The 16,265-nt window shown below is 38.1% G+C and overlaps 1 protein-coding gene across 2 annotated transcripts in view; it reads right to left on the minus strand.

The window, feature by feature from the left end:
- Positions 1 to 16,265, minus strand: part of LOC137620488 (neuronal PAS domain-containing protein 2-like) — a 104,246-nt gene that overhangs the window by 11,350 nt on the left and 76,631 nt on the right. For both annotated transcript variants that reach the window (XM_068350653.1, XM_068350654.1), the window contains exons 2-7: positions 7,841 to 8,007; positions 6,433 to 6,506; positions 5,203 to 5,292; positions 4,099 to 4,180; positions 2,194 to 2,352; positions 836 to 1,052 (exon numbers count right to left, since the gene is read on the minus strand). In XM_068350653.1, coding sequence (XP_068206754.1) covers positions 836 to 1,052; positions 2,194 to 2,352; positions 4,099 to 4,180; positions 5,203 to 5,292; positions 6,433 to 6,506; positions 7,841 to 8,007 — 789 coding nt within the window. The remainder of the gene's footprint in view (positions 1 to 835; positions 1,053 to 2,193; positions 2,353 to 4,098; positions 4,181 to 5,202; positions 5,293 to 6,432; positions 6,507 to 7,840; positions 8,008 to 16,265) is intronic.

Genomic DNA, 16,265 nt, shown 5'->3' on the forward strand with positions numbered 1-16,265 from the left:
AAAATTAAATCTATAGCTTTATATAATCCAAACAAACTGCATAATTTTTTATGTGCACAAATCTATGTATTGAGAGAGTAAAGTTGTTCTTGCCATAAGATTTAGTGTTCTTACCTAAGGTGAAACAATTTACAAAGGTGTACCAACCGTGTGTCACACGATCGTATATAAATTATTTTGTATATATTATGCTTGTATCTGCGCTCTTCCCTCTCACTAAAAAGAACCTGAATAATCATGTCTCCGGTTTTCCTCTGTAACATTGTCTGTCTTGTGAACATGAAAAAGCCTGTTGCCTTGAGGTTTTGTATATAAAGGAGAGTGTTCTATAATAAAGTACTCGGTTGATTGCTTCCTGCCTTTGAGTCACAACCTTGCTCTCGGCTCGTCACAAAGGCAATACTGTACATCTTATGAACTCTATTGGCCATTATTTAATCTCTAACCATATTTTTCCATTGTTTTCTGTATCATTTGAGAACTTGTAATATATTGTTTTTTATAAAGATGTAGGATACAGTATATTGCCAAGTAATAACTTTCATTAGATGTAAAAAATGAACCTTGAATAATTTTATGTAGAATAGTGGCCAGTTATTCCAAGAATATTCAAAATACTGTTACTCAAAAAGTAGTCAAAGTTTCAAGATTATGAGGGTTCTATTTTATCACAAAGCGAAAATGGACCAACTAGTCTATAGTAAAAAAAAAAAAAAAAAAACATGCAGTTCAACCAAAATATTATAACAGTTTCTGTACAATTCTGTGATGGCTACTGTTACAAATGATGTAATTATCTTTTCTCAAGCCAATTAAACTGATGTACCATTTCTACCTATGATCGGTGTAGAGAATCTTGCCGTCCATAGTGTGTCTTGTGATGTACTCGTCTTGGTTTGACTCCGCGAGAAACAACTCCGTTATGGGTCTGTCTTTGACAACTCTCACAAAACTCACAAGAATGTGGGTCTCTATTCTATTCGAGTCGGTGGCTTTACCATCGTCTTCGTCCGAGTCCGAACAAGGACTTTCTAAGGGGTCTGTAGTTTGTACTGAAAGAGTAAAAAATATATTAGGATTTACACATAAAAATTATTAATATAATATACACATGAATGTACCTTATATCTGTTTGAACAATTTTCTAGGCAACAATTAATGAGAGATCATGAACCTCTGAGAAACGAATTTTACCATGGTCTTCCACTGTCTTGGGTTAGAGTTCTCTTGCTTGAGGGTACACTCGGGCACACTATTCTATCTAATTTTTCTTTCTCTTGTTCTGTTAAAGATTTTATAGTTTATATAGGAAATATATATTTTAATGTTACTGTTTTTATAATATTTTATTTCTCCTGGTTTCCTTTCCTCACTGTGGGAGCCCCGGGGCCTATAGCATCCTGCTTTTCAAACTAGGGTTGTAGCTTAGCAAGTAATAATAATATTAATAATTTTGTGAAGCATCCAATGCACATATCCAGGTAAATTATTATGTAGAAAAGTGTTACTTTCTGAAGAAAAATTAAAAGCGATATGAAAAATTTTCAGCCTTTAACTATCTCTCAATTATGATTTGTACTCAATAGTCTTTCCACCTTTTTGGTGTTGGTGTGCAACAGAATGAGGGACGAGAGTAAAATACCGTAAAAGAAATCAACAACAGAGAGATGGAGACACTAAGAACGTAAACATTGAGGATCTACTGAATATTCTGTGAATATTGAACAAATCTAAAAAGAATTGTCATATTCCATACTGTAAGTACAATATGGAGGATCAGATTGCTATCAAAACATTAATTTATTAACCCTTTTACCCCCAAAGGACGTACTGGTACGTTTCACAAAACTCATCCCTTTACCCCCATGGACGTACCGGTACGTTCTGGCAAAAAACTGCTATTTAATTTTTTTTCTGCATATTTTTGATAATTTTTTGAGAAACTTCAGACATTTTCCAAGAGAATGAGACCAACCTGACCTCTCTATGACAAAAATTAAGGCTGTTAGGGCAATTTAAAAAAAATATACTGCAAAATGTGCTTGAAAAAAAATAACCCCTGGGGGTTAAGGGTTTGAAATTTCCAAATAGCCTGGGGGTTAAGGGTTGGAAATTTCCAAATAGCCTGGGGGTTAAGGGTTGGAAATTTCCAAATAGCCTGGGGGTAAAAGGGTTAATAGATCATAAACTCACCTATGTTACATTTTTGGACAGTGTGTGTGACAGTATTAGAACAATTTTCAGCCAGGAGCTTCAGGGTACCAACGATGTGGATAATTTCGTACCGACTGGGGTCATTGCGTGAAAGCGCCTTCTCCATCATCCGGCAAAAGAAGGACCTTCGAGTATCCTCTGGCAATGAAGAAATATAACATTAAAATTTAAAATCACAAATTTTTAAGTAATTTGTATTTTTCCTAACATACTTACCTAGAACTACCTTCTTAGGAGTTACTGGTAACTCTATCTAACCGACCAGCTTTTTGTATAGTTTACCCTCTTTCCGTTTTCTACGGGGTCAACCTCAGGCAGTGTGATATGTGCTAGCTCAGGTCGTCGAATCGTCAGTAAGTTTCTGGTCGCGACGTGATCGACATCTCGCCGCGCTCTCTCTTACCTTGTGCGACCCTTTGTGTCCCCCGATCCTTTGTGCTTACCGCGTGTTACCCACGTGTTTCCCTTTGCATCCTTGTGTCTCTTGGTGTGTTAGCTTTGCGTTATGGAGCATCCTCGTCGTTACATTAAAATTTAAATCAAAATTTATACTCGTATTCATATCGACATTCTGCATGTTCAGCTACTGTGGCTGAGAAATTATGAAACACTAATGGTCAGGAATTATTTGATGCTATTATGATTATCATTTTTTTTTTCAAATTATGATCTATTGACTACTTTGCTTACCTTACATTGACATCATTATTCCTGAACACTAATTATGAAACCTGACAAAAAATTCTGTCACATTATGCTTAACCATATTAAGACCAAGGATTTTAGAACATACTTTTCTTTATAGAAAAAAATTTGATTTTTCAACTAAGAAAACAGTTAATAAATATAGAAGGTAAAACATCATTTAATGAAATAATTTTTGCATTAACATTACATTATTGTTATTTATGATGAGATCATGGTGAGGGGTAGATGGAGCTGGTTTGGGCATGCTCTTCGCACTCCCCAAGAGAGATTAGTTCATCAAAATTTCAACTGGGCTCCACAAGGCACTAGAAGAGTTGGAAGACCCAGGCCTACATGTCTGAGAACTATGAAGCGTGAAGTGGGAGATGATGAGTGGAGAAGTATTGATTTAAAAGCTCAAGATAGAGACGACTGGCAAAATCTAACCGAGGCCCTTTGCGTCAATAGACGTAGGAGGAGATGATGATTGTTACTTAGAGATGTCCTCATTATCTGGTCTATTTTCTTGCTATAAATGAGGGTGGGCTGTGGAACCCTAGCAGTACCAGCCGAACTCGGCTGAGTCCCTCGTCAGGCTGGTAGAAACGTACAGAGGAAAGGTCCCCTTTTTTTTTCATTTGTTTGATATCGGCTACCCCGCAAAATTGGGGGAGGTGCCTTGGTATATGTATGTATAAATGAGCACAACCAGGGATGAAACTGCAACATATCACCCCAACATAGACAACCTCCTTATTATCACCAGTCTTTTCTTGTCCTGACTACCTTGTAGCATACTGGAAACATCCCTGAATGGGGATCTGTTAGACGGGGGTTCGAATGTTTTTTGCAGTGTCTGGAACCTCACCATCCTTGTGAGCTAGTGATGGAGGTTTGGGGAAGCCTATAGGTCTACCTTCCGAGTCATCTGTAGCCATTGCCTGGCCCTCCTTGGTCCTAGCTTGATGGAGACGAGGGCATGAATGCAGATCATATGTGTATATGGTTAGTCTCTAGGGCATTATCCTGCTAGGATTTTGACACTGTCCCTTACCCCTGCCAATCATGTGGGACTAATCCTTTAAACTATCTCACTATTGGCATCTTGAAGCATAATGTCTGCTTAGAAGGCTCCATGTGCCTAAAGCTAATCAACTCGGTTACTGGGACATCAAAATCACACAAAAGTAAACATACCTTTACTGTCCAATTGCTCCTTTAGAATATCATGATCCTCGGCATGTATAACGTTGTAAAGGCAACTTCCCAGAAGATCGACCTGAAACAGCAATATCACGTTTACTTTTTTACCTATTGAGATTTACAAAAGCCACTATCTATGGCCTCTTGAGTTTAGGTTCTAATATTCATGTGATTTATCAGCTACTTAAGTACAATTTCAGTTTTCGCTAATTTATCTAATAAATGTAATCATGTAGCAGTACCAGACGAACTCGGTTGAGTCCCTTGTCAGGCTGGGAGGAACGTAGAGAGGAGAGGTCCCCTTTTCTGTTTCATTTGTTTGATGTCGGCTACTCCCCCAAAATTTGGGGAAGTGCCTTGGTATATGTATGATGTATTAATATGAAGTTTTATGCGCACTTTTGAACAAATTGAAAGACTATATTTTCATGGTCCAATAATTTTCTAGTATTTTTGGGGACGTAAATATTTATAGAAATTTGGTAAATTTTGGATGCAGCTTCAAAATTTTGACAGTTCAAGCTAAAGAAACAAACCAATTGTTGGTTGCAGTGCTTATAGGATAAAAAATACTATCGGAATTATCATTAAGAAAAGTATTATTGGGGAAAAAAATTATTTGCTCTTCGTTCTTTTGCAGTGACAAGAGATATCGGAATTATTTAATACCAAACTACAAGACGTGTTATTTATAATAATAATAGAAAAAACTGAAATACTTCTTAAACTTAAAAGCCTTATTAAACAATGATACATGTAATATGAATATGCATACATACATACATATATATATATATATATATATATATATATATATATATATATATATATATATATACACACACACATACCCGGTATATATATATATATATATATATATATATATATATATATATATATATATATATATATATATATATATATATATATATATATTTATATATATATATATGCATACATACATACACATGTATATGTATGTATGTATGTATGTATGTATAATTTGCAGTAAACAATGATGGAATAAAGAAAATCTGACCTGTAAATAACAAAATTGAAATTAATAAAGCAAAACAAAATGAATCTTATGTGAAATACCTGAGTATAACCGAAGAAGCTCTCGACCGCCTCTGTGATATAGACCACCTTTCCCAACGATGTCACGACTAAGAGAAATCCGCCTATAGCCTGAAAAACAAGAGCGAAAATAAGACAAACACTTCCAAGTGTCGTATCTTAAACTTTGTCCATATAAAGGGACTTATTTCAAAGGATCTGACATAAAAGGTCGTTATTTAATATAATTTATTTATGCATATATATGTGTGTGTTTCACAGGTTTACACAGATACTGTAAGTCACTGCTGGGTGCCATCATGGATACTTTTTATATATATATATATATTTTTTTTGGGGCACTTTTTTTTTTTTTTTTGGCACCTTTTGAAACCTTGCTGATATCAATAACTCATACTGTTGCATGAGCATTATCATTTCTGCTATAAACTGGTATATCTTTGTACAGTTAAAGGACAACCCCTTCTGTGTTTAATAGGAATATTCTTAAATCTATTTCACCTAACTGGGTTAGAAGTGCTACACTGTAGGCATTACTAAGAGTCTATTTGATGAGTCATCAGCAGCCATTGCCTGGCCCTCACTGGTCTTAGGCTGATGGAGAGGAGGCTTGAGTTTTGAGCATGTGTATATGGTCAGTCTCTAGGATATTGTCCTATCACTTGCCTTGCATCTGCCATTCATGAGTGACCTTTAAACCTTTATATTATATTTTAGCCTTCTACTTTACCTTCCCTCTCGCTATCAAACCTCTTTGATTTTTACCTCATTAAGCTATCTTGTAGCTAAATGGAATCACCTGCTTCAGCACCAAATTATAAGGCCTAAATATACTAAAATCCAATACAGAACTCCATTTCATACTTGTGCTCATCATAGACGATACGTTGAGGAGCAATTCTAGTTTTGCATCGATACGCCTGTCTAAATATGAACACTTTTACGCCCGGTGAAGACATGAAATGGAAATTCCGTTCCTAGAATATTTAAGAATATAAAAAAACTTATTCAAATTTTTTACTAGATCAGTTGGAGAAGTTATTGGCCAGCTTTGAACACACCCAAAGGCAAAATACAAATGAATGGAATGTCAGAAAATGTATCCATGTAACAGCATATTTTAACCACACCAAACGCTTCCCCCATTTCCAAAATAACATATGTCTTGTCTCCTCTACTTGTTCCCTTGGCCTATTGCCTAATTCAAATGCAAATTAATACTATTACTTAGTCTTTAATAATAATACTTGCCTCTTCTATTGAGGTCATGAGGCCCCTGTGGACCAGGCTCGGCGTATTGCTTTTCTCGACTGGATCTCCCAAAACTGAAATGAGAAAAATATTTAAACATTGAATACATTTTCAAGAAATGTTTTATCTCTCTCTCTCTCTCTCTCTCTCTCTCTCTCTCTCTCTCTCTCTCTCTCTTCATTCCTTTTCAATGCTTTATATCATAATTTTTCATGACATTCTAAACATGAAAAAGCCCTGTGGGCCACAAGAGGACACTCAAGCAACCTGCAACTACTCGCTTGTTTATGATTACCATTTTTGTATAAATGATTACACAAAGCTGTGGACCCTTCATTGTGGTCTCATTTAGGTCCAGAGAGACACTTGTGAACCCTTCATTGTGGTCTCATTTAGGCCCAGAGGGACACTGTTTAAACAAATTTTAATTAAGAATGAGGGCATGAGGAAGTTTCCACTTACGTTTACTTATTACATCACAGTGGTTTTGAAGAATTTAAAATGAGCCGCCGTGTTTTACTTCCCTTAATTATTATCTCTACTAAGATGAAAATTGCAACCCATCGCCTTCCCCACACTCATCATCATCATCATCTCCTCCTACTGGTATTGACGCAAAGGTCCTCGAACTACATTTGAAAAATTTTACTACCCTTACCCAAAGATGCTCTCTCTCTCTCTCTCTCTCTCTCTCTCTCTCTCTCTCTCTCTTTTAATTAGTACCAAGAATGAAGAAAACGTGAAAAATAGCAATGATAGTTGGGGGTACTGCACGGAAACTAAATAAAATATTTTTTGTCTTTAAATAACTGATGCCATTATACTGTATTTAAGAAATGCTGAATTTTAGAGGTCTACATTTGGGTCATTTGGCCCAGTGGTAGGCCTGGGAAGACCATTCATTGCTAAGTTGCAACTATGGGAAAGGCGAAAAGGTAGGTACAACTAGAGGAGAAAGAACGTAGCAAAAGTCCCATTAATAATGCTTACAGGTCACCACATAAGGCAAGCTGAGGACAATTATATCTTGAAACTAGAGGGCCACTCAGTAGAGCGCAGACCTCCGCCGCGGCAGCTTATTTCTCGACCTTTTGCTTGACCTTGACCTTTGACCTTAACATTGGCGTGGATTTTCATACACATATACGAACCAAGTTTGAAGTTTCTGTCACAACGATTTCCAAACATATGACTGATTACGTGAATTAAAAATTTTGCTTGACTGTGACATTTGACCTTGACCTTCCACAATTTAATAATTTCTAGCTTTTTACATAAGTTAATCCCAGCAAGTTTCATTACTCTTCGATTAAAATTGTGGCCAGGAAGCTGTTCACAAACACAAGAAGGGGGTAAAACATAACCTCCTTCCAAATTCGTTGGCTTAGGTTAGAATAGAATCACTTACTATTGTGCATTCTGATGTAATTGGCGGCCAGTCTGAGGACGGAAGTCTTGTCGATGCGCTTGTTCGACCCGCTGACCAGGGGGACGATGGTGGCCAATTCGGAGACGTAGTTGTTCAGCTTGTCCCGTCGCATCTTCTCCGCGATGTTCCGCATCTCCCGCGATGAGCTGCGACAGAAGAAGATAAATTCTTAAAAGGACTCGGATAATATTATTATTATTATTATTATTATCACTAGCCAAGCTACAACCCTAGTTGGAAAAGCAAGATGCTATAAGCACAAGGGCTCCAACAGGGAAAAATAGCCCAGTGAGGAAAGGAAATAAGGAAATAAATAAATGAGAATAAATTAACAATATATCATTCTAAACACAGTAACAGCGTCAAAACAGATTTACTAGCCAAGCTACAACCCTAGTTGGAAAAGCAAGATGCTATAAGCCCAAGGGCTCCAACAGGGAAAAATAGCCCAGTGAGGAAAGGAAATAAATAAATGAGAATAAATTAACAATAAATCATTCTAAAAACAGTAACAGCGTCAAAACAGATTTACTAGCCAAGCTACAACCCTAGTTGGAAAAGCAAGATGCTATAAGCCCAAGGGCTCCAACAGGGAAAAAATACCCCAGTGAGGAAAGGAAATAAGGAAATAAATAAATGAGAATAAATTAACAATATATCATTCTAAACACAGTAACAGCGTCAAAACAGATACGTCCTATATAAACTATTAACAACGTCAAAAACAGATATGTCATATATAAACAATAAAAAGACTCATGTCAGCCTGGTCAACATAAAAACATTTGCTCCAACTTTGAACTTTTGAAGTTCTACTGATTCAACTACCCGATTAGGAAGATCATTCCACAACTTGGTAACAGCTGGAATAAAACTTATAGGATATTTAAATTGAATAAAACACCATGTCACGTCTGTTGATCTTGGGTATTAGAATATGCAATTATATGCGTTGTATATTTAAAAATAGCAGGAGCTTTCGCAGCTTCAGCGGAAGAGGCACTTTGAAAAAGTGCGAAAGCTCCTGCTATTTTTAAATATACAATGAATATAATTGTGGATTTTAATATCCACGATAGGATATTTATCAGCATCTTTAAGTAATCATATAAGGTTAAAAGATGGCCAAATATTCAGTTTTCTCTCTCTCTCTCTCTCTCTCTCTCTCTCTCTCTCTCTCTGTCTGTCTGTCTCTCTCTCTCTTGCAAACTCAACAACATAAGAACTTCTTAAAAGGACTAAGATAATAGAATATTTATCAGCATTTTAAAGTGATCAGAGAAGGTTAAAAGATTGCAAAATATTCTCTCTCTCTCTCTCTCTCTCTCTCTCTCTCTCTCTCTCTCTCTCTCTCTCTTGGAAACTCAAGAATATAAGAACTTAAAATGACTAAAAGATAATAGAATATTTATCAGCATCTTAAAGAGAGTTGGAGAAAAAAAAGATGGCAAAAAAATTCTCTCTCTCTCTCTCTCTCTCTCTCTCTCTCTCTCTCTCTCTCTCTCCCCCCTACACACACAAACTCAAGAACATATACATGGCTTACATATAGTCAAGATATCAATTAGGAGCATTCAAGTCGAAAGCTATTTAATTCGACTGAATGAAAAGGGAGAGCTATTTACGAACCAAGCCGAAACATCTAATACAGATAAAAGAGATGTATAATCCGAGTTCCTTTTCAATAATAATTTCCTTTAAATGAAATGCCTCGAATCCCGACACATTTATTTTTCCATAATTGTTGCAGTTTTATATGCAGGATTAATGTACTCTCTCTCTCTCTCTCTCTCTCTCTCTCTCTCTCTCATTAATGTACACAGTCAAATTTTAGTCTCTCTCTCTCTCTCTCTCTCTCTCTCTCTCTCATTAATGTACACACTGTCTCAAATTTTAGTCTCTCTCTCTCTCTCTCTCTCTCTCTCTCTCTCATTGATGTACACACTGTCTCAAATTTTAGTCTCTCTCTCTCTCTCTCTCTCTCTCTCTCTCATTAATGTACACACAGTCTCAAATTTCAGTCTCTCTCTCTCTCTCTCTCTCTCTCTCTCTCTCATTAATGTACACACTGCCAAATTTCAGTCTCTCATTAATGCACACAGTCAAATTTTAGTCTCTCTCTCTCTCTCTCTCTCTCTCTCTCTCTCTCTCGTTAATGTATACAGTCAAATTTTAGTCTCTCTCTCTCTCTTTAATGTACACACTGTCTCTCAAATTTTAGTCTCATTAATGCACAGTCTCAAATTTTAGTCTCTCTCTCTCTCTCTCTCTCTCTCTCTCTCTCTCCCTACACACACAAACTCAAGAACATATACATGGCTTACATATAGTCAAGATATCAATTAGGAGCATTCAAGTGGAAAGCTATTTAATTCGACTGAATGAAAAGGGAGAGCTATTTACGAACCAAGCCAAAACATCTAACACAGATAAAGAGATATGTAATTCGGGTTTCCTTTTCAAGAGTAATTTGCTTTGAATGAAACAGCTTTTAAAGAAATGCCTCGCATCTCGACACATTTATTTTTCCATAATTGGGGCAGTTTTATATGCAGGATTAATGTACTCTCTCTCTCTCTCTCTCCTCTCTCCTCTCTCTCTCATTGATGTACACACTGTCTCAAATTTTAGTCTCTCATTAATGTACAGTCTCTCTCTCTCTCTCTCTTCTCTCTCTCTCTCTCTCTCCAATTTACAGAGTTGTTTTTCAGTAAAAAAAAATTTACCATAAAATATGTATTTCTAGCAACACCAACATACATATAATTAATGAAAATAATTTTTCTTATAAGTTGAACTGTTACAAGCGATTATCAGTGATACAACAACAAACAAATGCAGGCATTTCTAGTCCCTCTGCAGGACAAAGGCCTCAGCGTCTGGAGTTTGGCCCTTTACATCATCACGCTGGTCACTGAGGATTGGTGATGGTGGGAGACTATAGTCTGCACGCTCACAGCAAATCAACCTATAGTCCATTTCTTTTAGCGATGCATATTTGCACCGACTCGCGGCGGTGCCCCTTTAGCTCGGAAAAGTTTCCTGATCGCTGATTGGTTAGAATTATCTTGTCCAACCAATCAGCGATCCGGAAACTTTTCCGAGCTAAAAGGGCACCGCAGCGAGGCGGTGCAAATATGCATCGCTAAAAGAAATGGACTATAGCATGGGTGGGCCCTGATTAGTACAGCTTTGCTGATCATGGTGATACACAAACCCTTTCACCACGTTAAGGTATCCCCACTCATGAAGGGGATACAACTACGGTTAAATTGAGAATAAGCAAACTTGAATAGACATTATCATAATGTCGAATTAAATGATCACAGAAGCGAGGGAAGTAAAAAGCTGAGTCAAACATCCAACACACAGTTTAAAGGTTTAAAGGCCACTCATGAATGGCAGAGGCAAGGGACAGTGACATTGCCATATCAAGCAGGACAATGCCCTAGAGACTGACCCAAGGTCCCCCTCTCCACCTAAGCTAGGACCGAGGAGGGCCAGGCAATGACTGCTGATGATTCAGCAGACAGACCTATAGGCTCCCCCAAACACCATATCCTTAGCTCACAAGGAGGGAGAGGTTGCAGCGACCAAAGAAACTAACGAGTATAAGCGTTGTTCTCTAGTCTTGGGGAGTGCCATAGCCTCTGTACCATGGTCTTCCCCTGTCTTGGGGTTGGAGTTCTCTTGCTTGAGGGTACACTCGGGCACACTATTCTATCTTGTTTCTCTTCCTCTTGTTTTGTTAAAGTTTTTATAGTTTATATAGATATTTATTTTTATGTTACTATTCTTAAAAGCGCAAGGTACGTGAGGCAAAGAGGGCCAGCTGACCTGAGGTGGGGTCAGGGACTGGTCAGTCATATGAAGAGAATAAGAAGAAGTTTTGGAAAGAAGTGAAGAGAGGTAAGAAAGGCCGGCACAAGAATTGAAGAGACAGTGAAAGATGGAAATGGAAGGTTGTTAAAAGGAGAGGAGGCAAGGAAAAGGTGGGGCGGAATATTTTGAAAGTTTGCTGAATGTTGAGGATGATAGGGAGGCAGAGATAATTGCTGTTCCAGGTGTGAGGTGCCAGTGATGGGAGATGAGAATGAGAGAGAGATTACAATAGAGGAAGCGAGGAGAGCACTAGATGAAACGAGAGTAGGAAAAGCATCTGGTATGGATGGTGTGAAAGCTGAGATGTTGAAGGAAGGGGGGTGTGACTGTAATTGAATGGTTGGTGAGATTGTTTAATGTGTGTTTTGTGTTGTCAATGGTAACAGTAGATTGGGTCTGTGCATGTATTGTACCACTATATAAGGGTAAGGGAGATGTGCATGAGTGTTGTCATTCAAGAGGGTATTAGTTTGTTGAGTGTAGTTGGAAAAGTGTATGGTAGAGTACTGATTAAATAGGATTAAGGATAAAACAGAGAATGCAATCTGGGAAGTACAGGGGGGTTTTAGAAGAGGTAGGGGTTGTATGAATCAGATTTTCACAGTTAGGCAGATATGCAAGAAATATTTAGCAAAAGGTAAGGAGGTGTATGTTGCGTTTATGGATCTGGGAGAAAGCATATGATAGAGTTGATAGGGAAGCAATGTGGAATGTGATGAGGTTATATGGAGTTGGTGGAAGGTTGTTGCAAGCAGTGAAAAGTTTCTACAAAGGTAGTAAAGCATGTGTTAGAATAGGAAATGAAGGTGAGCGATTGGTTTTCCGGTGAGAGTGGGGCTGAGACAGGGATGTGTGATGTCGCCGTGGTTGTTTAACTTGTATGTTGATGGAGTGGTGAGAGAGGTGAATGCTCGAGTGCTTGGACGAGAATTAAAACTGGTAGACGAGAATGATCATGAATGGGAGGTAAATCAGTTGTTGTTTGCGGATGATACTGTACTGGTAGCAGACACAGAAGAGAAGCTTGACCGACTAGTGACAGAATTTGGAAGGGTGTGTGAGAGAAGGAAGTTGAGAGTTAATGTGGGGTAAGAGTAAGGTTATGAGAAGTACGAGAAGGGAAGGTGGTGCAAGGTTCGAATGTCATGTTAAATGGAGAGTTACTTGAGGAGGTGGATCAGTTTAAGTACTTGGGGTCTGTTGTTGCAGCAAATGGTGGAGTGGAAGCAGATGTACGTCAGAGAGTGAATGAAGGTTGCAAAGTGTTGGGGGCAGTTAAGGGAGTAGTAAAAAATAGAGGGTTGGGCATGAATGTAAAGAGAGTTCTATATGAGAAAGTGATTGTACCAACTGTGATGTATGGATCGGAGTTGTGGGGAATGAAAGTGATGGAGAGACAGAAATTGAATGTGTTTGAGATGAAGTGTCTGAGGAGTATGGCTGGTGTATCTCGAGTAGATAGGGTCAGGAACGAGGGTGGTGAGGGTGAGAGACGGGTGTAAGAAATGAGTTAGCGGCTAGAGTGGATATGAATGTGTTGAGGTGGTTTGGCCATGTTGAGAGAATGGAAAATGGCTGTCTGCTAATGAAGGTGATGAATGCAAGAGTTGATGGAGAAGTACAAGAGGAAGGCCAAGGTTTGGGTGGATTGGATGGTGTGGAAGAAAGCTCTGGGTGATAGGAGGATAGATGTGAGAGAGGCAAGAGAGCGTGCTAGAAATAGGAATGAATGGCGAGCGATTGTGACGCAGTTCCGGTAGGCCCTGCTGCTTCCTCCGGTGCCTTAGATGACCGCGGAGGGTAGGCAGCAGTAGGGGACTCAGCAGTATGAAGCTTCATCTGTGGTGGAGAAATGTGGGAGGTTGGGCTGTGGCACCCTAGCAGTACCAGCTGAACTCGGCTGGGTCCCTGGTTAGGGCTGGAGGAACATAAGAGAGTAGAGGTCCCCCTTTTTTGTTTTGTTCTTGTTGATGTCGGCTACCCCCCCAAAATTGGGGGAAGTGCCTTGGTATATGGATTCTTAAAATATTTTATTTTTCCTTATTTCCTTTTCCTCACTGGGCCTGTTTTCCCTGTTGGGGGGCCCTGGGCTTATAGCATCCTGCTTTTCAAATTAGGGTTGTAGCTTAGCATTTAATAATAATATAATAATAACAATAATAGTAATAATAATAATAATAATAATAATAACAATAATAATAATAATAATATGCATTCCCTGGTATATTAAGTAATATTAACCGCCGCCCCCCCCCCCTCTTATAGAATGAAAAAATTATTCATCTCACCCATTCTTTTGGAACCATTCCGTAACTCGAATATACCATGTGAACCCTGGTCAGCTGAATAAATTTCTTAACCAGTCTGTCTTCACTAAGGAGTATAAACCCGTGACCTCTTTTTGAGAGATAAGATTAGCCACACACACACACAGACCGCCTTATAAGCAACTGAGAGAGAGAGAGAGAGAGAGAGAGAGAGAGAGAGAGAGAGACCATGTACAAAGTTTTACTTTGAAATATATAAAACAAGAGTAATGGATTGTACAAAATGCAAGACTTCCATTCTACAGTAAAATTATTAGAGAGAGAGAGAGAGAGAGAGAGAGAGGAGAGAGAGAGAGAGATGCCCTGCTGTTTTGGGATAGGTAACGGTAGCGATCTATATTTACAAGTGAAAGGAAGATGACGTATTTCCTTAAAAAAAAAAAAATTCAATGAGGTCATTATGCTCATTGACGAGAGGCCAATCATATCGATCTCCCGAGAGAGAGAGAGAGAGAGAGAGAGGAGAGAGAGAGAGAGAGAATTTTCCCTATGTCAAAGCTGCTACAAATACAGGTTTTGTGTGAGGATATTTTTTGACTGAGAGAGAGAGAGAGAGAGAGAGAGAGAGAGAGAGATTTTCGATAGTGCATGCTACAAATACAGATTTTCGTGTGGAGATAGTTTAACTGAGAGAGAGAGAGAGAGAGAGAGAGAGAGAGAGAGAAGGGTTCTAGGCAAGTGGATAATTTTGTCATTCTATTTCTAAGAAAACCTACAAATACATAAATATTCCTTTGGAGAACGAACACTGAAATACATCCCTATCTTGTGGCCAGGAAGTTGGTCACAAGCAAACAGACAAAGGGACAAACAGGGGCGAAAACATAACCTCCATCCAAATTCGTTGGCGGAGGTAATAATTATCTAGATCCCTAGACCATATGATGAAAATAGTTTTCATAAACTGAATTTATCAAAAAAATTTATTATTATTATTATTATTATTATTATTACTTGCTAAGCTACACCCCTACTTGGAAAAGCATGATGCTATAAGCCCCAAGGGCCCCAACAGAGAAAATAGCCCAGCAAGGAAAGGAAAATAGGAAAATAAAATATTTCAAGAGTAACAACATTAAAATAAATATCTCCCATATAAACTATAAAGAACTTAACAAAATAAGAGGAAGAGAAATAAGATAGAGTTGTGTGCTCGAGTGTACCCTCAAGCAAGAGAACTCTAACCCAAGGCAGTGTAAGACCATGGTACAGAGGCTATGGCACTACCCAAGACCAGAGAACAACGGTTGATTTTGGAGTGTCCTTCTCCTAGAAGAGCTGCTTACCATAGCTAAAGAGTCTATTAACGCCTAAAAGGAGTTGGACAGCAAGGTAGAAGGAAGCGGAAATAATAATAGAAAAAGGCAAAATTGTCTGGTTTCAGTTCTCGTATGAGAATAGATGCTCATCAGAACGTCAGTCAGGCAAGCCCAACCCACCACCGTGATGTCCAAACACAGCAGTGGCCTCCCCAGTAAACATGTTAAACTCACGGTCCCGGGGTGGGGTCGATCTGCTGCCATGAGAATTCAAAGCGAACACGTTAATCACTGTACTAGCCAGGAGGTTAGCAGAATTGTAAAGGGAGGAGGAGAGAGAGAGAGAGAGAGAGAGAGAGAGAGAGACTAAAATTTGAGACAGTATGTACATTAATGAGAGACTAAAATTTGAGACTGTACATTAATGAGAGAGAGAGAGAGAGAGAGAGAGAGAGAGAGAGAGCAAAGGATGGTCGTAATTATAAAAAATCCAATACAGCATCCAAGATGAGTTACTTGAACGACGGTACCAGAGTCAAGTCAGAAGAGGGACGAATAATTCAATAGCCCTTATAAATTATACGAACTGTCTTGCGTATAATATTATTCTAAAATTATATAACAAATATCGGTAAAGCATACGTAAAAAAAATTTGAATGAATGAATGAAAAATGAATAAATTTTATATTTCCATATGGTTTTTATAGAATAAAAAAAAAGAAAAGAAAAAAAGGGGACCATGTAAGTGAAACGTGGGTAGCAAACCCCGTAGAGTTATTCAAATTCATTCCTACCCTCTTTAAATAGAATATTTCATGACATGCTTCTACAGAAGCATTAATGGATTACCTTCCAGAGCCTTTTAATAATGATACGGTGGAACTCTCTCTTAACTTATACATTCCGTGAATAATATAACCTATCCTTTTAAGAGA

The sequence above is a fragment of the Palaemon carinicauda genome, chromosome 27, assembly GCF_036898095.1.
Source record: "Palaemon carinicauda isolate YSFRI2023 chromosome 27, ASM3689809v2, whole genome shotgun sequence".
NCBI classification, from domain to species: domain Eukaryota; kingdom Metazoa; phylum Arthropoda; class Malacostraca; order Decapoda; family Palaemonidae; genus Palaemon; species Palaemon carinicauda.